This window comes from Camelina sativa, chromosome 9, assembly GCF_030686135.1.
Source record: "Camelina sativa cultivar CO46 ecotype springtype chromosome 9, ASM3068613v1".
NCBI lineage: Eukaryota > Viridiplantae > Streptophyta > Magnoliopsida > Brassicales > Brassicaceae > Camelina > Camelina sativa.
Window position 1 is genome coordinate 33774257 of NC_141888.1, and position 19658 is coordinate 33793914.

At 33.8% G+C, this 19658-nt stretch overlaps 5 protein-coding genes across 6 annotated transcripts; 3 read left to right on the plus strand and 2 right to left on the minus strand.

The window, feature by feature from the left end:
• Positions 1-1243: 1243 nt before the first annotated feature.
• On the plus strand, positions 1244-2414 carry LOC104712632 (NAD(P)H-quinone oxidoreductase subunit L, chloroplastic). The gene is made up of 5 exons (XM_010429564.3): positions 1244-1488; positions 1573-1662; positions 1754-1861; positions 1952-2046; positions 2133-2414. Exons 1-5 carry the CDS (start codon positions 1360-1362, stop codon positions 2287-2289), a joined length of 579 nt encoding a protein of 192 aa, XP_010427866.1. The 5' UTR covers positions 1244-1359; the 3' UTR covers positions 2290-2414.
• A 4-nt stretch (positions 2415-2418) lies between these two features.
• On the minus strand, positions 2419-5612 carry LOC104712634 (uncharacterized). Its single transcript, XM_010429565.3, has 9 exons — positions 4830-5612; positions 4597-4734; positions 4304-4492; positions 4083-4220; positions 3873-3991; positions 3646-3778; positions 3427-3556; positions 3110-3336; positions 2419-3024 (listed from the first exon to the last, which is right to left on the minus strand). Exons 1-9 carry the CDS (start codon positions 5307-5309, stop codon positions 2746-2748), a joined length of 1833 nt encoding a protein of 610 aa, XP_010427867.2. The 5' UTR covers positions 5310-5612; the 3' UTR covers positions 2419-2745.
• A 4615-nt stretch (positions 5613-10227) lies between these two features.
• LOC104712635 (uncharacterized protein At4g22758) lies at positions 10228-12120 on the minus strand. The gene is made up of 2 exons (XM_010429566.3): positions 10684-12120; positions 10228-10583 (listed from the first exon to the last, which is right to left on the minus strand). The coding sequence occupies exons 1-2, from the start codon at positions 10916-10918 to the stop codon at positions 10396-10398; spliced, it is 423 nt and encodes a 140-aa protein (XP_010427868.1). The 5' UTR covers positions 10919-12120; the 3' UTR covers positions 10228-10395.
• Positions 12121-16000: 3880 nt separating this feature from the next.
• LOC104712636 (protein C2-DOMAIN ABA-RELATED 9) lies at positions 16001-18207 on the plus strand. 2 transcript variants are annotated; one of them, XM_010429570.3, is made up of 5 exons: positions 16001-16283; positions 16443-16558; positions 17266-17361; positions 17541-17844; positions 17932-18207. In XM_010429570.3, exons 2-5 carry the CDS (start codon positions 16445-16447, stop codon positions 17973-17975), a joined length of 558 nt encoding a protein of 185 aa, XP_010427872.1. In that variant the 5' UTR covers positions 16001-16283; positions 16443-16444; the 3' UTR covers positions 17976-18207. The 2 variants fall into 2 exon arrangements, with proteins under 2 accessions (XP_010427872.1, XP_010427869.1); XM_010429567.3 differs by having other exon boundaries at positions 16054-16362.
• On the plus strand, positions 18021-19650 carry LOC104712637 (protein C2-DOMAIN ABA-RELATED 6). The gene is made up of 3 exons (XM_010429571.3): positions 18021-18825; positions 18985-19080; positions 19164-19650. The coding sequence occupies exons 1-3, from the start codon at positions 18688-18690 to the stop codon at positions 19452-19454; spliced, it is 525 nt and encodes a 174-aa protein (XP_010427873.2). The 5' UTR covers positions 18021-18687; the 3' UTR covers positions 19455-19650.
• The last annotated feature ends 8 nt before the right edge of the window (positions 19651-19658 follow it).

The following is a 19658-nucleotide window of genomic DNA, read 5'->3' on the forward strand; positions in this document are numbered from 1 at the left end:
AAGTATATATCATGTAGACATGAATATTCGTATTAGAGATCTAAGGCGATGAGTCTTATAATAAATATATATTAGATACATGGTATGTTTTTTTATATCTAGAAGTATTCCAACAAAGTAAAGATATAAAGGAAAGAATTAAAAATATATATATAAATCATATCAAGAAGAGAGATTAAAAAAAAAAAAAAGAGTAGAAAGAGTAAAAATGGTGAGGGAAATGATGGTGAATTGAGGGCTGTTGAAGAGAGGTGGGGGATCTTTTGTCCCCTCTTTTTTATTCCTTACTAAAAAGTATAAACAACCATTATATAATTCTGTAATAAATAGAATAATCTTGAGTAAAATCATATAAGATGTTCTTTTGTATTTTTACCCTGACTAACGTTAAGGGTTCTTAACGTAAAACACATTTTTTACATAGGAATAGAATCTTGCAAATCTTTTTAAAAAACGTAGTAAATATAAAGCAATAGTGAAACAAAGCATGTTGTGTGTCATGGGAGATTCATGTCTTGTTACCCGTTTCAACATCCCTGCAAGAAGAGACATTGGAATGTCTCTGTCTGTGTCCCAACTGTGAAAAACATTTAGGGACAGTTTTTGTCTGGTTCACTCTCAGGTTCTGCATTTGTAGCATACCACACCCCCCAGTCCATCAGGTCTCTCTTTATGTACTGAGTGAGGATTAGTCAATATAGCTTATAAGCAAGCAACCTACATCTCACAACAAGCTACTGTGAAATGAAATAACTTTATCCGTATCAGGTTTCAATAGTTTCTCACCTTAATTGAACAAAATAAAATCATTGGCCCATTTCCTTACTATCTACAACAAAGCAAATCACTCTCCAAGTTATCTTCACTTGCTCAGTCATTATTCAGCTATAGCTTTCTACTGAAGAAGAATTATAATCGAATATCGAAATGGTGTTTCTTTGTGGGTTCAAAGCATTTTTTTAGCCTCCTAGTCCTAGATAATGATCACTGTCACATTTTCACCATTCTTGATATTTCTTTGGTTTTTTCTACTCTGATTTACATCAATTTACTAACTTTCAAGTAATCAAGTGCCACAACTTTCAAAAACATGAACTACTAAATTATAATTATAAAACACGAAGATGCAATCACAAAATTTGGAATGAGATTTGTTGTTTTTCTTTCATTTTTTGTAGATAAAACCACTATATGCCAAAATCAACATGGGACCTCCAAATGACACGTAGGATTAATACGATTCAGACGAAAGCCATCCTAGAACTAACTCTCTACCATTAGAATTTAGAACCAATCTCAAGAGATAAGGAAACTTCACAACCCAAAAAAAAAAAAAACAGAACAGACAGAAACATAGAGATGAGCCGTTGCGGCTCTCTTGGGCTCTGTGCCCCGAATGCTTTGTCATCTCTCTCCTTGAAGCCTCGCAGTGTGAAATCTACTCTCTGTATTTCATCTCACTCCAAAGCCAACGATGCTCTTCATCATGTAAGACTTCTTTAACTTAAGTGTAGAGTCATCAACAAGAATCTTCATGTAAGAGTACTTCTTTAACTTAAGTGCTTACTACAGAATGTTGCCAAGATGAGAGCAAAGGCTGGTGATTTCTTTGGAGCAAAGAAGACAATCTTGGCAGCTCAACTCGGGACAGTTCTTGCCACGGTAACAACACACATATGAGACCTAAATCATCTGATTGAAACAATGAGAAAACAATGGGGGTAACTGAAGTTCTTTAGTTTTGTTCTTTCAGATTGATCATCCGGCGTTGGCAATAACAGGAGTCAACAACCAGCAGGAGTTAAGCAGTGTCGTGCTCGATATCGCAATCATATCAGTATGGTACTTCCTTGTAATGCCAGTAAGTTTGAAGACAGACACTGTTGTATATTCAAAGAAATAGAGGATTCATGTTTCTGAATGGTGGTTTGTATACTATGTTTTGTGTTAGCCAATCATCATGAACTGGCTGAGAGTAAGATGGTACAGAAGAAAGTTTTTCGAAATGTATTTACAGTTCATGTTCGTCTTCTTGTTCTTCCCCGGGTAAGCAAAGGTCACACACTCATTTCCATCAATGCCTTTAATCTCAAATCTCTCTAGTCCTTATCAAGTTGTTATAACTTTTGCAGGCTACTGATATGGGCACCATTTCTCAACTTCAGAAAGTTCCCAAGAGATCCATCTATGAAGAATCCTTGGGACGTACCAACAGACCCTTCTTCTATCAAGAACGGTTACCTCAAATACCCATTTGCAAAGCCAGAAGATTATGATCTTGATTCATGATTAACAGATAGATTCACAAGTCTGTGTTTCACATCTTGGGACTGTATGTATATACTCCGGATTCACATGAACACAATGTAATGACTTGTGCATACAGTTATGATCAAGACACATTCAAATCAAAACATATAATCAACAGAAATAACTTTATTGTCATCAGGGGGAAAAAAGAAGAAGAGATAAATTATCTCAGACACAAATTAAACAGTCTAAAAACAACCTTCTACAAACTTACGAGCTTTGAACAGACTCCCAAATCCCAGCTTTGTGACTATAAAAAAGGAAACCCTCATTATTCAACACCTCCTTAACCCTAAAGTCTGGTCAAGATCTTCAAAATTTTGTATCTTGGGAGTGTAAAAAGGCTTTTAACTTTAAGTGAATTCTCTACACCGACGATATAGTAAGAGTTATCTCTCTACTTATCGTCCCTCAGATTTTTGTGTTTCTCTTCTCTTACTTCTTCAAAGCTGAGGTGAATACCTCAGTATATTTGTTCAGGTATTCGTGCAGCTCGAATGACTCCACCAGGTTCTTCAGCTCGGCTGTAACCTCCGGGTTGGAGGATAGAACAGCTGCACCAGCTGCTCCTGCAGCTAGAATCACAACAGCAATGGCTGTTCCTTTGAGGCAGCTACTTCCACGGGAGAGTTTTCCCGATATCACTTTGCAGGACTTGTCAGCTTCTTTGTAAAGAGCATCATTGGCTCCTCCCTCAGTGATGGCCTCCTCGTTCTAAAAACATCAAAGGTCAATATCAGAGATGAAATTTACATGATAATGTACGGTGAAATTGAATGGAAATTGTGGATGACATTACCTTTAGCCTGAAGCTCTTCATAGTTCTGTTGAGAGTGAGCTTATCACTCGGTGATGATGATAGTTTGAGCGAATGCTCTTTCCATTCTTCTACAAGCTTTTTAAGAACAGCAACACTAGCTTCCAGATTCTCCTTGTAGAGATTGTCCCAGTGCTTGCAGCAATCAACGTTTTCTGTCACAGCCCACATAGCAACTGCTGTAGCTTCCTTGGCTAAAACAGGGTTTCCTGTGACAACAGTAACATTAGAACCTTACTAGAGGAGGCAGAGGGGAAGCAGGAAACTCAGGGATTCAAGACTTTGTTTGTAAATAATACCTTCTCCAGCTAGCTTCAGAGCAAAAGTGAATATCTGTTGTGTCACTTGTTTCATTGTCTTGCTTCCTGGTGCACCAGCAAGAGCCACTTCTTTCAGCAAGGGATATATTGCCTCAAACCTCTCTGTAGCCTGTGTGCATCAAAGGATCATGCTTGTGATCAGAATCAACAAACACGTCAAGGTTTTGGTCCATAAATTCCAGTAGTACTACTACTTACCTTTACTCTTGCGGATGAAGCAGGGAATGTAAGACGCATCAACATCTCAAATGAAGGAGGAGGAATCAATCGCTCTCCTTTCCTAACAGCTCCATTAACAAGTATGGTCCTAGCCTTTGGATTCGTCAACATTCTGATAGAAAAATTGCATAACCAAGATTAGATGATTTTAATTTTACTATATATATCAAAACAAACGAGATCACAAGAAAAAGTCTGACTCTTACTTCTCAACCAACTGCAGGATGAGATCCCTTGACTGAGGGTTGCAGTTCTTATTAACAACTACAGGTAACAAGTTGTGCGCCCATGAATACAAGCCTACAGATAGATCAGCTTGGGAAGCCTGTCCACATTTAACAAATTTACCAAATTTCAGAATAAAATCGAAGAAACACACTCTTGGTCCTCAATCAATTACAAAAAAGTACACGAACCTGAGCCATCATCCAAACTGTAACAGGAAGCTTGTCCTGTCCCTGATACTTAGCATTCTCCCTCAAAGTTGGTAGTACATTAGTCAAAGCATCAGGTTTCCTACGCAGTACCATTGCTAATGCAACAAATATTGCAACCTAAACGTCACAAATATATCAAGATGGAGTTAGTTCATCCAAAGTCAATAACTTCATATCGAATAAAAGGAATGCAAACAAACCTGAGATTTGGAAGAAGCATGTTGTGCACCCTTCTTCCCACCTTTGGCACCACCTTGTTGAGCTGCCAAATCTGTGAGAATACAATCAAACGCCCACAACACAAAGTGTCCAAGAGCCTCAATTGGACGTTGGTTGATCCAATCAACTGATGTTTTGTAAACTGGTTCCGGAATATGAACTAACGGAACCTATTAACACACAAAGAGAACAAAGATCTCAGATTCATCAAAACCTAAACCTAAGACTTGGATTCAAAAAAAAACCTCAACATTGTCAATTATATAACACTCACATCGATCAGCTTAGACAAAGGAGACTCCTTGAACATTTTCACCGATGGAAACTGCACAGATGAAACACCAGAGAGTGCTCTCCCAAAGTAATCAGCAAATCTCATTAGCTGAATCTCAGGTTGAGTCGCATACGATTCCTGAAAATAAAAAATCGAAACTTTAGATCACAACTCACAATTCACAATTCACAAGTTCAGATCGAAGCCTCAATTATACAAATCCATGCACATACCGTAGCTTCAATAAGGAAAGCTTCGAGATTTGAAGGATCGATCTTAGATGCAGCTTCAGGCAAAGACACTTTAGGCTTCTTCTCCTTCTTAGGCTTCTTCTTTTTAGTTTCCTCAACCTTAAGACTCTCATTCCTCGCCGCAGCGATCTCATCATCATCATCATCACTACCATCATCGCCGTAACCATTAGATCGGTGTTTAGATCTAACAACACCATCATCATCCGAATCAACAGCAGCCATCTTCGCCGCTAGGATCCGTCGTCTTCGATCCTCAGCTTGCTCTTCAAGGGAACGGAACACGTTGTCTCCGGTTCCGTTCTGAACGGTTTTGCCACCGTTCGCCGCTGTGGCTTGATCCGCCGGTTTTGTCTTCCGGTTACGTTTCGGGTACACGACCTTTTTCCAACCATGGTCGACGTGAGAGTTACCGTTAGAGGTCTCGAAGCCATTGTACTCGACAGATTCGATCGGATCCATTATTGGGTTTTCTAAAGTTTCTAGCTTTTTTATCACTTCTCTCTCTCTCTCTCTCTCTCCGGCGTGAAAAACAGAGACCAAACAAGAAGACGAGATTTGACCGGAGGGAAGAGAATATATATATATATATATATATATGAGATTTATAGGGTAGAGATAAACAAAAAAACAATATCCTTATTATTTACTTTTTTATCTTTAACTACGAAATTGCCATTGATATTACATAAACCAATCCTTTTGGGATTTGGTTTTTGTTTATTTAGTTTTAATTTTCTAAGGATTAGTGATTCGTGTTTACCCAAGAAAATCTAAGAAATTAAGCAGGGGTAAAATATCTCAGCCACTGTTTTTTTATTTTATTTTATTTTTTACCGTAAATGTAGATATTCTATTTTGTGATTGGTTTAATTCGCATTAGAAACAAATGTTATTGGATGGTTTTTCATCATAAACAGACACAAAATCAAATATTTGTTGTGAAATTAGTCAATTTCTTTCATTATTTAGTGAATCAGTGACAAGCGTTTTTTACTTTTTTTCTACTAGCATATTTCGTAATCATCCTGTTTTAGCGTAATTAACATTGCACGAGGGTCCATATTTTAGATTTTGTTTTCCAAAATCGAAAGCTCCTTTTTATTTTGGTAACAAGATCTTTGTTTTTTGAATGTTCAAACTATTATTAATTTTCTTTCTATTTTTTAAAATTCTCCTTGCAGTTTGAACATTCTCATCTGAATTAAAAGCTATAATTGTTAACAAACAATAAATTAAATGTTTTTAATGTTACTCCTAAAAACAAATTGACTATTACTATCATTTTAGTATTTTTAATTGCTTGGAATATGAATAAATTAAATGTTTTCTTGTTAAAATTTATGTATTAAATGTTTAAAAAAATTGATGTAACAAAATCATAAAGCGGCAATATCATCTCTTGGGAGACATACAATAACATAGAAATGGTACATAAAATTAGTAATTTAGTATTCACTCCTTCCCTTTCAAAATACTCCCTCCGTTTCAAAATATAGGATGTTTTAGTGGAAACACGCATATTAAGAAATAGTTACTTTTAAAAAGTTAAACCAATCATAAACAAGTCTGCATAATAGAACATATAAATTTAATCTAAAAGTTGCATAGAAAGTTGGAAACATCCTATATTATGAAACAAAAATATTTCTCTAAACATCCTATATTATGAAACGGAGGGAGTATAAGATGTTTTAGCCAAAGCACGCATAATAAGAAATGTTTACTTTTAAAAAGTTGAACCAATCAGAAACAAGACTACATAGAATAAATAATAAGAAAATGTAAAAGTAATCTAAAATTTGACTCAAAAATTGAAAACATCTTATATTATGAAACAAGCAAAAACCTCTAAAACATCATATATTATAAAACAGAGGGAGTATGGTTTTTACTCAAAGTTGACACACACAAATCGAGTTCTAGCATAACTATTAAAAAAAAAAAAAACCAAAATGATGTTTAATCAAAAAGAATTAGTTAAAAGCGACTCTTGTTAAAACAAACGAATTAGACCATCTCCATTGTATTTATCTATTTTTTCTCTAAAATAGAGTAACTAAAAAATAGAGCATTGTTTTCCTCCAATGTATTACTCTATTTTCACCTCTATAATAGAATTAGTGTAAAAAAATATAGGTGAGAATAGAGTTGCTCTATATATAGAGTAATCCTATTATTTTTTCTATTTTAGAGTAAAATATAGAGTAGGGTTGGAACAAATGTTGCTCTATAATAGAGATTTGACTCTAAAATAGAGTGGGGTTGGAGATGTCCTTAGTGATTTGTATTGAACGCACAAATCGTGTAAAATTTTGGTATCAAGTATGTTTACTTCATTTTGCGACATGTGACGTGCTGGTTTGCTACCGTGCATCATACTATTTACCCATACATTATCCACTACCAATCTACCTGAATATACCCAATGAAACATGGCTTCATGTTCCAAGTCCAACATGTACACCAAATATTGCGTCGGTGTTGTTTTAACATTAAAACCAGCATTGGCGGTTCACTTACAACAGATGGAGCAAATCTATAGAAATCGTGTCTCCTCTTTTAAGCCAAGTTCTTTACCAGGAGAAATATAGGGTCACAACTCACAGTTTTGTTCTGTAGCTCTCGGTTTTGTTCTGGAAACACTTCATTCTTCAATAAAGACTTGCATGTCACCGTAGGTAATCATCAATAGGCCGAAAAAGACCAAGTTATTTTATTTTTTTACAAAATCATGTATCATTTTTAACAAAATTTAATTCTATTGTATCACAAACACTGTCATTTTTAAAACTTAAATATAGTAGCCAGATACATATATGATAGATCTAACAACATTTTTATGGACTTTCTTGAACACAAAAACAAACTGCATTGTTTCATTTTTTTTTGTTATTATTATCACAGCTTTATACATATATATATATATATATATATATAAGATTTAATATTCATTTTTCGAATTTTATTACATAATTAAAACAATTTTGGAAATTTTGATAATTCATAAATCCACAAATTTTGAATAAGCTACAAATTTCATTGGGCTAGTTTAGATTTTCTATTTAAAAAAGTTGGAAAGTTGTGCCTATGGATATGGTGGTGGAGAATAGGTGTTGTCCATCTCTATTAGTCAAACAAAGATCCATAAATATCCATCTCTTAAGGTCAACGGAATTAATGGCCAAGTAGCTGAGCCATTGTCCGTTACCACTAAAATACTACTACTTCTATTACAAATTAATTACTAAAATTTAATATCAGCTAACGTAACGTGATAATAATAATGAGCACTTTCAGATACATGTACATCTCTGGTTTTTAAAACTAATTAAAGAACCTTTTTTTTAAGAAATGTATATCTTACGTTTTTAGCATACATAAGTTCCTAAACAACATACTATAAGTTTTACTATAAGATGATTTTAACCATAGTAAAAAACAAACTCTTAATCAATTATATACTACTTGGTGAACATTACTAGCATGAACGACGTTCGAAACTCCTTCTCACTCACTTTCATCGAACAAATTATTATTTTTGATTGTTTTTCCAAGTTTTTTTTTTTTTTTTTTTTGTCACGAAGCTGTCTGAAAAAGCAAACTAAAAGTGAAAAAGCTAATATCTTTCGACTGAATCTAGTTTAGTACAACTGCAAGTCTTCTACTAACTGAACTGAAGTGTGTTCTCTTCAGAGTGAAAACTAATGTTTCGCATGAGATGAGCTGTAAGTTATGTTCATCTCTTTTTTTCTTTTTACCAAAGTAATTTTCATATATTAACTGTGTAAATAAATATTTTGTTTAAATAGAGGCCCCTAACTTTTAGTCATTCGGCCCATCAAACTTCTAATGGACTGAAGCTTAAAGCCCATAATAAAGCGGAAGTCTAACTACTACAGTAAAACCTCTATAAATTAATAAAGTCGGTATCATGAAATTTTATTAATTTATAGAGATTTTAATTTATCGATAAACTAATAATTATTAATTTATAGAGAGACTTTCCTAATTTGGTAAAAAATATTTAAAATAAGATTTAATCTTTATAACTAATATTTTTATAAAATCAATTACAATGAAAATAACAATTATCATGTTTTGAAGATAGCACTCAAAGATTTTTATATAATAAAAATATTAAAAAATAAACTCCAATAAAAATTAATTTGTAGATATATACATATATTTAGATAATTTTATATAATTATTAATTTATATTATTGATGGGACCATATATTTACAAAGGAGTTTCAAAAAAATATTATTTTATTATATTATCAAATAGTATCCAAAATTACACTAGTCCCAATTTGGAACCGGATAAATTTATTAATTTATAGAGATTATTAATTTACCGAGTATTAATTTACAGAGGTTCTACTGTATAAACTTCTTGTTCTTTTGATCTTAGCTGACTTTAATTAGCTAGTATTTCAGATGGGCTTCTAATGGATTGATACTGCTCTTAAGTGTTACGCTCGTGAAGGTCGTCAAAATGCTAATTTATAACAAACAATGCAACTACAATATGTTATATACTATTTATTTAGTCAGAAGAAGAAATATTGTTTATGTTCGAGTAAATTGTGTAGGATGATGATTATATATATGTGTAAACGAGAGCGTTGGCCTAAACAATCTACCGTGACTCAAACCTAGCCACGATCCAATTCGGACTTAAAAAAACAAAAAGAGAGATGTGACATACACGTGGCATTTCGAAAATATCTCATCGTTATATTCGTATGTGCATGGTTGGCCATATGCAGTGAGACAAACACACCGTGTTGTGTTGTTTTATTGAATTCTTTATGGAAGTATGTAGAAACCTCCGCGTTGGGATAAGGAAGTGTGGTGTTGGTGTGAGACGTGGAGTATGTGATAAAACAGCGTGTCGTTTTCTTGATAAGTAAAAAGAGAAGTGAAGCACGGCAAGGCTGTGTGGAGAAGGCAAAAGAGTACAAATTGGTACGGAACTTTGTATTAGTTCAGTTTAGTTGTTGTATTTTATATCATTCAATTGTACTTTCTTCTTTCTGTAGCAAAGTTTATTTGCCTTTTTTTAATCAATTATCAAATCGAATTTCATAACCTTTCGTAATTTTTGGATTCGACAATGACGTCTCCTTCATCCCACTTGACACTTACGACAACTATATACCGTAACAATATTCCTCATCACGGACGGACACAGATATCACTTTTACCAGCTCTGCTGTTATTGCGAGACAGTAGAACTGATAAGTAATGTAACAACGTGTTTCTCGAAACAAATAATACAGAACCGTACTAAGAAAGTCCACATTCAGACAAATTTCTCAGTTGCACAACTTGCACGAATTAAGAAACCAACTTCAACACTTGAAACAGTGCAAAATAAGAAATGTAACGCTTTTATTTCCGATGAATGAAAGAGATTGAAACTTTGACAAAGTTTGGATTCAAAAATCATAAAGCAAAAACCGAAAAAAAAAAAAAGAAACATAATGATAAAAACAAAGATTGGTGTTTTTGTTTTCATAATTGAGAGAAACAAGAGTAATCTTTAATGACTTGGGACTTTGAGGTTGAAAGACTTGTTGAGCCAAGCCTTCAAGCTACCACCTTTTCTTGCTCCATTAATGGTAGAGTTAGCTCTTCCATTAGTTTCCTCAACCTTCTTCTCTTCTGGTTTCCTACACAACATAAAGTTCCTTGCACCAAGCGATCCAATTGCATTCCATGTACTTAAAGCTGTAAATCACAACAAAAAAAACATCAGTAAACCGAAATTGGAATTTGATAAAAGCAACAAAAGAGAAACATAGGGAATTGAGAAATCGATTAAGTGTACCTTCAGGTCCAACCATAGGACAATAGAGAAGAAAGTCATTAAAATCAGATCCAAGAAGTGGAAGACGACCTTCACGAGCGTAACACTTAAGAGCAGTATCAATAACAGAAGCAACGAGATCTTCCTCATAAGCAACAAACCGGATCGGACCGGCACTACCCAAAACCGTAACGCTAATGAGAATCCTATTCCCTTTAGCGTTTTGGTTCTTCTTCTGCTTGTTGTATAGCAACATCTTTCGAATTCGTTTTTGAGAGAGATCAAACAAAAAAAAAACAGAGCAAATCCCAGAAAAAGTAACAGAGAATCAAAAAGAAGAAGCCTTTTTGTTGAGATCAGGGATCTGGGTTATGAAAATCTAAGGAGGAATCGTTCACGGGTCGAGGCCGAGGCAGCGGAAGTACCAGCCTTCTTTGCAAGATCCGAAAGCGAAAACAGAGGATGCGGACAGAGGAAGGAAAAAGCTCGCCCTTTTGATTGAAAGGGAGAGCGTAAACTTACCACCGTTCGGATTAGGTTCCACCATTCACAAACGATTCACACAAAAGAGAAATTTGTTTATTTAAAAACGGAGGAGATCGAGAGATTAAGAGCACGGACCAAGAAGAAGAACAAGGAGAAAGAGATGCTTTTTTTTTGTTTTGTTTTTCGGGTGGTGGGTGAAGCAGAGGGAGGTGATTTGATAATAAAGAGGAGAAAAGAATTTGATTTGTGATGATGAGCTAAGAGAGGCGAAGGGGTATGTTATGTTATATAAGTAATGTTAGTTAGGGTTAGGGCTTTTTCGGGAATTTGCGAAATTGGTGTGTTTATTTTATTGTTTGTTATGTTACCTTTTTTGTGGTCCTTTTGGAAACGTTTTTTTTTTTTTTTTTTACTAACGTGTAGAAGATTTTATATATATTTGAAAACTTTAGATAATATTATGGACGAAAATATGTTTGATTTTTCTACATCAAAAAGAATATTTAAGAGAATCTGTAAAGGAACAAGAAAAGATCGAATATTGAAAACCTTCCAAATAATAAAAAGAAAAGGAAACTAACAATAAAAAAGAGTAACAAATTTGTGATCTGTGAAGAATTAATCAGAAATTTCTATATAACAAAAATTCAAGATAAGATCGAATTTAATATTAGATAAGTATAGAAAAAAATAAGATGAGGACAAGTTAAGAAACAATATTTTAGATTTCTTATGTAGGTGACCAAAAAAAAAAAAGATTTCTTATGTATTGATTTTACCAACATTCACTTAAAAAGATTGATGCATGTATTAGCAGGATATTAACTAGTAAAAGATATGGTTTCCATAAATAAAAAAAACGCATTAAAGTCGAAATAAAAACGGAAAAGAAACCAATGGATTAAAAAACGTTAGGCAAATGGAAAAAAGGTCAGACAATCTCTAGCTAAATAGCTCTATATGATAATGGATAATAATTTGGTCGGATTCATGGAATTAATTATATAGCAGATACGAATGATGGTGTTTCCTTTTTGCTAATATGGCGGAAAATGTGAAAATTGTGATACAATATAATCGGTGGTTCATATGCGTTGCTTTTGACGTTTATGGTTTTGCAAGTCTTTCGAACTGCATTGTTTTATTAGATTGACATGTACGTATCACCAGCGTATCACGTATGTATATAAATTGATATGTGAATGCTCTCTAGAACATAAAAACAAGCGCAAACACAAACAAAATATTCGAGTTTTTAAGTCGCGGGCGGCTATATAGAGAAGATGATGATGAAGTTGATTTAGATTGGGACTCTTATACATATCGGACTCTCTTCTTTTTTTTGGGGTAAAATATCAAAGTGATAAAATATAGTAAACGGTCGCTCTCGAAGTTGAGCAACATCAAGTGGAATAAGCGAAAGAGCATCACGTGTCATGCTTTGGACCATTGTCCTGATCCTTGCTGCTTTTAGGTTCCACCGATCAAAACCTTCCCCATATTTAAACTTGGGAAGTTACACGTTTTCTACTTTTGAACATCAATACGTTTTAAAATATCGTTGAAACCTCATCTCTATATAATATAATTATACATTTAAGAGAGTATTATTGAAAATGAACGTTTAGGAGAGTAGTACCAAAATATATCTTGTAGTTGTGCTGTGATATTTCTTAGATACACGTAACATCTAACATGGTTAAATAGCACTCTCAACAACTTTCATTTGATTTGTGGCATATAATATACGGATATCCCTATAGTATATTGACTTTTTAATTTTAGGGACTACGTAATAATTAACGAGAATTCAATTAAAAAGTTGGCCACTAAGCATGTTTCATGTATATATGTTCTTCTTTATCTTAGGCGTTAATAATTTATCATGTCTTGGAAATATAGTTTTGAAACTTAGTTGAGTTGGGTGGATTAATTCAAGTAACTAGGTAATAAATTGTGCTGTTGCACGGAGTGAAACTTTTGTTTAAGTTATTACATTTGTAAATATATTTATTTAGTATAACATTTAAACTTATATTGGTTTGAATTCATCAAGTTTATGAAAGATTAAAATAGTAATCGCTTCACCATAAATTTTAGATTGACATGATGGCGAGTCTATAGAATGTGAACCGCATTAGTGATCGTTAGATTTTTATCAAAATCTTGAACTATCAAATCAAATAAAAATCGCAAAAAACTAAAACTACATGAACCGGATAATTTAAATAAAATTGTTAACCCGGTCAAACCGGTTCGCTAAGCCATCCTACAACAGATTTAAATATTTTGAGCCACAAAATATCTTTGTATCCGTCCCGTTTGAATTTGTGAGATCCGCGTGGGTTACAAATGCATTTCAATAAATACTTTTTTCTAATATATAAAATATATTTAAAATATATATATAATATATAAAGTTCCATGATAAAGTTTTTAAGAATAGCACAGTTTAAAAAAAAAAAATATAATGGCATATAGTTATAAATAATAAATCTAAATAATGTTAAATACCTAAATGTATTTCGAGCTCTCTGGCGGCAATACATCAGTATTTTTAAGAGTGTGCTTCCCTATTAATATACAGGGATACAAAGCAGGCAAAACGTATTGTTGTCTAATGTACGGAAAAGGCATCAAAATCATATATATTTGTATTGATTAATTGGGTTGTCCTTCAAATAAAATCGAGTCAAATTTTTTTTTTTGCTAACCACAATCTGAATTGCCAGTAACCATGACAAACGCGTTATTTGGAACAAAAAAAAAACACAACAAAGACATGATTAACTAGGAACGGCGGACGACAAACTCTACAAAGATTTCGAATCTTATTGCATCAAGATCTTAATTACATTATGAACAGTGTAGTTAGTCTTCTCATAAATGTGGTTAGTATACTAATAAATTATGTGTAATTATATCATACATGGAATTATTATGAAAACAGAATCAGGTGCAGATCATCATAATGGGCCATGATCTTGATTGGTGCAGAGCCAAGGTCAGAGTTTTTGGCTAAAGACAGCGAGAGCGCACATGACTCACTGACTGATAGGACCAACGTAGTATATACAGAGGTCGTAATTAAGTTCAAGAGAAGACAGCTATCAATAAAATCTCATCTCATGCATTATGATCTCTCGATATATATCACCTAATTTCTTCTTATCAGCTCATCCTCCATGTCATATCTGGAGCCGCTCAATGTCCCACTAAACTTGTCCGGTTAACATCCTGTATGTTACCGTGTCTGGTACAAATCTATATTGAGCAAACCATCTTCACATCCTAAATCTTGATTACCCTGAAATAACATATGCCGTAGACGTTATGAACGTGCATGTGCTAAATGAATATATATCCCGCGCAGAAACAACACGGCATAACTCTTTTTGATAACAGTCACGATTCGTCTTTTCCTAGGTCAAAAGACAAGGAGTGGGCATATAGTATATACCTTATCGTAACTAAATAAAACAGGTCATTTAGAAATGGAATAGCATATTCCAAACTAATTTCATCCATAGAAAAAAAACCCTATAATTAATGTGACAGCTGAGCTGACCATATTGTTGTATCTTTTGTTTGTTTATGACAATTGACAGAACCATAATTCGTATTTTATTTTCAAACGTACGAATAGGAATGCGACAAATATGTAATAATAAGAAACGGCTTCTCTATTAATTATTGACCAGCCACTCTGTGTCTGTTCAATTAGCGACTAGCCAGATTCCTCAATTTGTTCATGTCCATTGATTTCAATTATACGCCAACTCTTCTAGATACAAAAGGTAGGTCCATTAAAACTTCAACATACCTCAGTCTAGATACACGTTATTTTTACTTATCTCAGTCTATATCGTACCAGTTGCTCCCATATTATACAATATCTTATATTTGTAATTGTCAGTCGCATCTAAGATTCGCCACTAGTTATTATCAATTCACCCGATTAGAATCCTGAGTTCTCCAGTCGTTCTTCTCAATTATTTTTCTATGATTTTGATATAAAGCAAAAAAGAAAAGAAAAACATAAGAATCAAAGAAAACTGAGCACCGAATAATAAAGATTTTATTTGCTCGGTAGTCATATATATACAGTTAATTGTCTTTTTGCTACGAAGTTTAGCGAGTTAAAAACAAACTTTTTAAAATTTGAAAGTAATCTACAACTCCAAACAAAATAGCCTAAAATCTGCATATATAAGAAAAGAACGTTTTCTGTTATGTTAGCACATCTATAAAACTATAACTACAAGTGTATAACTAGTAATCTAGTATTTAAAATTAGATAATAAAATAGCAAAATAGTCAACTGGTTGAATATATAGTAGAAACACTATGACGAAACAAGTTTCTACAAATACAACAATAAGCTCTCTCTATATATATTTTCAACATAGAAAAATAATTTGACTTAACTTTAGTCAAATGGTTAATGGTCTATATATTAGTAGTATATTAGGATAAAAAGTTATATAGCATTATTACATATAGTAGAATTTAGATTATGAATCAGGGTGTTATCGATATAAAGATCTCAGCAAACATATTTTCACTTTATTCTATGTCATATTTTCAATATATAAGTGTATAACCACTATTAAATGATATGAAAACATAAATCATTTTTGATAATTTTCCTTTTTAATCATGATTTTAAAACTTAAATTGGTAGACCATTCATATTCACGTATAGCTTTTTTTTTAGCTTGCTTAAGAAACCAATCAATTTATTTGATGATAAATGAAAAATAAAATAAAAATGCATAACAACAAATACACTGTTTACCCAAAAAAGAAAAAGAAAAAACAAATACATTGATTAGATCGAATCGAACTAGTTAGCCGTTAAAACCATAAACATATATAAAGTATAGGGACGATAAAAGCAAAAAAGGGAAAGAAGAATGAGAAGAGTATTACAATTACGTTGAAACGAAACAGACAGGGGGAAGGGAACTCTAAAGAAAGTAAAGGAGCAGCGATGAGATCGGGGGTTGTCCGTAAACAACGGATACAACTCATGTTGTTCGATGTTTGTTTTGTTTTTGGAACTCCGCGTTGATTCAGCGTTCTGGATGTTTCTCTCTTCTTCTTCTTCTTCATTATCCAAATCGTTTTCCAAAGTATATAAATTTTCATCAAAACCCCTCGCTTATTTTTGGTTAAATTCAGGCCAAACCAAAGGGTTTCACAGAGAGATTTGTGTGTTTTCTTCGATATTATCATTAGAAAGAAAAAAAAAAGTTATAATTTTTATTTTTAAAGTCTCTTCCTTTTTTCAGCAATGGAGGATAAACCATTAGGGATTCTGAGGGTTCATGTGAAAAGAGGGATTAATCTTGCCATTCGTGATGCCACCACCAGTGATCCTTATGTTGTTATTACGTTGGCTAATCAGGTTTGTTTGTTTGTTTTGTTTATGCCCTTTTTGATGAGAAAGGAGTGTCCGTAGGGGACTTCTTATAGTCACATGGAGGAGGGGTACAATGTGAGGGACTTATTAATCACACATGTGAATGTTTTTGGTGGCCACCATGTGATAAAGAATCTCAATTTGATCTTTGCTTCGTGTTTTGTTTGCTAAAAAACAAAACTTTCCGAAACATCATATGCATAATATTTGTCATGTTCTGAAATTACAAATTCTGGTGAGTCACAGAATTTTGTTGAAAGGGTAAATGTTGTTAAACCAAGGAGGATTTTAATCTGTTTTGTGATTGAAACATGTGTAGCCGACTAATCTCTCAATGCATAATCTTGTTGAAGGGTCATTAGTTTTCTTGGAAAATGGCAGATGTCTAGTCTCAATGCTTAATCTTGGTGAAGGGTCATTATCCCCAAAGCTAGCAAATTAGACATGTAATTACATAATCTTGTTGAAGGGTCATCTTTCAAATCACGAGTGGGAAGTTAATGATATCAAATTGAGAAATCTGAGTTTTAAGGAAGTTGAAAAGGGACATGATTGACTTAGCCTAGATGATTTGTGGTTCTATGTTTTTACTTTGTCAAACCCTCTTTATCATTATTTGTACTACGTAAACCTTTTGTTTCTGTATTTGTTTTGTCATATCTTCTTGACCTGTGTTTATCTTGTTCCTTCAGAAACTGAAGACGCGTGTGATTAATAATAACTGTAATCCAGTGTGGAACGAACAACTGACACTTTCCATCAAAGATGTGAATGATCCAATTCGTCTGGTAAGCCAGCCATCGTGTCTATCAAAATTGTCTCAGACAACAGTTAAACCTATGTCCATTGCATGCCTAAGCTATTATTAGCTTTACGTTGTTGATACATTTCTTTTGGTTTTTCGTTTTCTCCCTAAAAGAAGTTCCATGCCATTTGGCTCATATTATGTCCTGCCCTGTCTATGCAGACGGTGTTTGATAAAGACAGATTCTCGGGAGATGACAAAATGGGTGATGGAGAAATAGACTTAAAGCCGTTCCTAGAAGCGCATCAGATGGAGTTAGATTTCCAGAAGCTTCCCAATGGTTGTGCAATCAAGAGGATCCGTCCAGGCAGGACCAACTGTTTGGCTGAAGAGAGCAGCATCACTTGGAGCAATGGGAAAATCAAACAAGACATGATTCTTAGACTAAAGAATGTGGAATGTGGAGAAGTAGAGATCATGCTCGAGTGGACTGACGGTCCAGGCTGCAAGGGTCTGGGACGCGAAGGTATGTTAACAATTCCTTAGACTTTTAACTTGTGTATATCTATTTTTTTGCTCATTGTGATGTAAATGCGAGCATTGGTTCTCTCAGGATCTAAGAAGACACCATGGATGCCAACAAAACGAATGGACTAAGCTTGCAGAAATGTTAAAACAGAGACCCTGAAGATGTGATGGTACTTTTTTTTTTTTTTTTTTCTGTTCATGGAAAGACGAGTTTGTCTTTGTCTCATCAGATATGAAATTACAAAAAAAAGGCTCTGCTTAAGTCTTTAGTTATTGTACATGTCGAATATATAACTCACCTTATATATATTGTATCTATTTCTACTAATGATGAAATAAAGCAAACCCTGAATTTCTAGAACGTCTTCAAGTTTTTTTCTATGGTTTTGGTAACATTAGAATTAGCTAATCCACACACATGCAAGGCTTTGTTGGGTCGTGATATTTGTACTATGTACCCAAAAGTATAGGGTATTGCTTTTTGTGAAATGTAATGATGATGTATGATGTTGCACAATGTCAATGTCAGAAAAAAAAAAAAGAGGATGTAGAAGATATTTTGTTACCAATAGAATCTAGAACATGTTGGTGTGAGTGACGCGTAGATGATCATTAAAGTGAGTAAAGCAGGGAACATTAAAGAAACTGGAAAGAGACCTTTTGAGTTACTACGACTATATTGGTTGATCTTTCTTTCTTTTTCTTTTTTTTTGTGTCTTTTAATAAATCAATATAAGTGGCCTCGTTGAATTTGAGCCGGTGGTTGATTGTTTTATAAGTGAATAAGAAAAAAGTAGAAGAGACACAGGTGTGCTTTGCTCTTCATAATTTCACAAGAGAAATGGAGAAAACAGAGGAAGTGGTTGAGATGATGGAGCTTGTAGGGCTTGTAAGAATCCGAGTGATAAGAGGGATCAATCTTGCTCGCAGAGACGCTTTTAGCAGCGACCCTTTTGTCGTCATAACCATGGGTGCACAGGTCTTCTCTCTCTCTCTCTCTCTGATCCTAATCTGATTTAGTTTCTTGATTTTGATGTTCTCTTGAGATTTATAGCTTTAGTATCTGATTTTGAGGTTTTTAATAGAGTGAAAGAGGTAGAAATGAGCTTTGATCTTAAGATCTTTGAATTTGATACAGAAGCTCAAGTCTTTTACTGTGAAAAATAACTGCAACCCCGAGTGGAACGAGGAACTGACCCTTGCAATTGAAAATCCCAAGGAGCCTGTAAATATGGTGAGTACTAATTGGTAACAAGTCGTTTGATCGATGTCATTTGGATACTTACTTACTATGTTATGACTCATCTCCATTTCTAGATGGTGTATGACAAAGATACTTTTACAGCCGACGACAAGATGGGAGATGCTGAGATAGATATCAAACCGTTCCTAGATGTTCACAAACGAGGTTTGCTAGAACTTCCAGATGGTAAAGAGCTCAATAGAATTGCTCCTACCAAAGAGAACTGCTTGTCTGAAGAGAGCAGAATCGTCTCTGATAACGGCAAGATCGTTCAGAACATGATTCTTGTGTTGAGGAATGTTGAATGTGGCAAGGTTGAGATTCAGCTTGAGTGGATTAAAAATCCAGGTGGTTCTGGACTCTGAAACAGAGATATGAAGTATCTTTATGATTCTCAATCTCCCTCTTTGTAATAAATAAATAAAAAATCTCAGTTCGTTTTGGGTTTCAGACAAAGTAACAAAAAGTAGATTAGAAACTTTACTTTACTATGCTTTGTAATTGAAATCTTTTGGTTTTAGTCATCTAACTGAAACCGTTTTGGTTTCCCGCGAGTTAAAACGTGTTTG

Excerpts from the sequence above, each read along its gene's own strand:
- LOC104712632 (XM_010429564.3), top strand. The coding sequence starts at position 1,360 with ATGAGCCGTTGCGGCTCTCTTGGGCTCTGTGCCCCGAATGCTTTGTCA. Across the intron at positions 1,489-1,572 it reads CCAACGATGCTCTTCATCAT|AATGTTGCCAAGATGAGAGC; the intron begins GTAAGACTTCTT and ends TGCTTACTACAG. Across the intron at positions 2,047-2,132 it reads GTCTTCTTGTTCTTCCCCGG|GCTACTGATATGGGCACCAT; the intron begins GTAAGCAAAGGT and ends TAACTTTTGCAG.
- LOC104712634 (XM_010429565.3), bottom strand. The coding sequence starts at position 5,309 with ATGGATCCGATCGAATCTGTCGAGTACAATGGCTTCGAGACCTCTAAC. Across the intron at positions 4,735-4,829 it reads CTTTCCTTATTGAAGCTACG|GAATCGTATGCGACTCAACC; the intron begins GTATGTGCATGG and ends TTTTATTTTCAG. Across the intron at positions 3,557-3,645 it reads CTTCATCCGCAAGAGTAAAG|GCTACAGAGAGGTTTGAGGC; the intron begins GTAAGTAGTAGT and ends TGATGCACACAG.
- LOC104712635 (XM_010429566.3), bottom strand. The coding sequence starts at position 10,918 with ATGTTGCTATACAACAAGCAGAAGAAGAACCAAAACGCTAAAGGGAAT. Across the intron at positions 10,584-10,683 it reads TCCTATGGTTGGACCTGAAG|CTTTAAGTACATGGAATGCA; the intron begins GTACACTTAATC and ends TGTGATTTACAG.
- LOC104712636 (XM_010429567.3), top strand. The coding sequence starts at position 16,191 with ATGTTTGTTTTGTTTTTGGAACTCCGCGTTGATTCAGCGTTCTGGATG. Across the intron at positions 16,363-16,442 it reads AGGGTTTCACAGAGAGATTT|CAATGGAGGATAAACCATTA; the intron begins GTGTGTTTTCTT and ends TCCTTTTTTCAG. Across the intron at positions 17,362-17,540 it reads TGAATGATCCAATTCGTCTG|ACGGTGTTTGATAAAGACAG; the intron begins GTAAGCCAGCCA and ends CTGTCTATGCAG.
- LOC104712637 (XM_010429571.3), top strand. The coding sequence starts at position 18,688 with ATGGAGAAAACAGAGGAAGTGGTTGAGATGATGGAGCTTGTAGGGCTT. Across the intron at positions 18,826-18,984 it reads TCATAACCATGGGTGCACAG|AAGCTCAAGTCTTTTACTGT; the intron begins GTCTTCTCTCTC and ends AATTTGATACAG. Across the intron at positions 19,081-19,163 it reads CCAAGGAGCCTGTAAATATG|ATGGTGTATGACAAAGATAC; the intron begins GTGAGTACTAAT and ends CTCCATTTCTAG.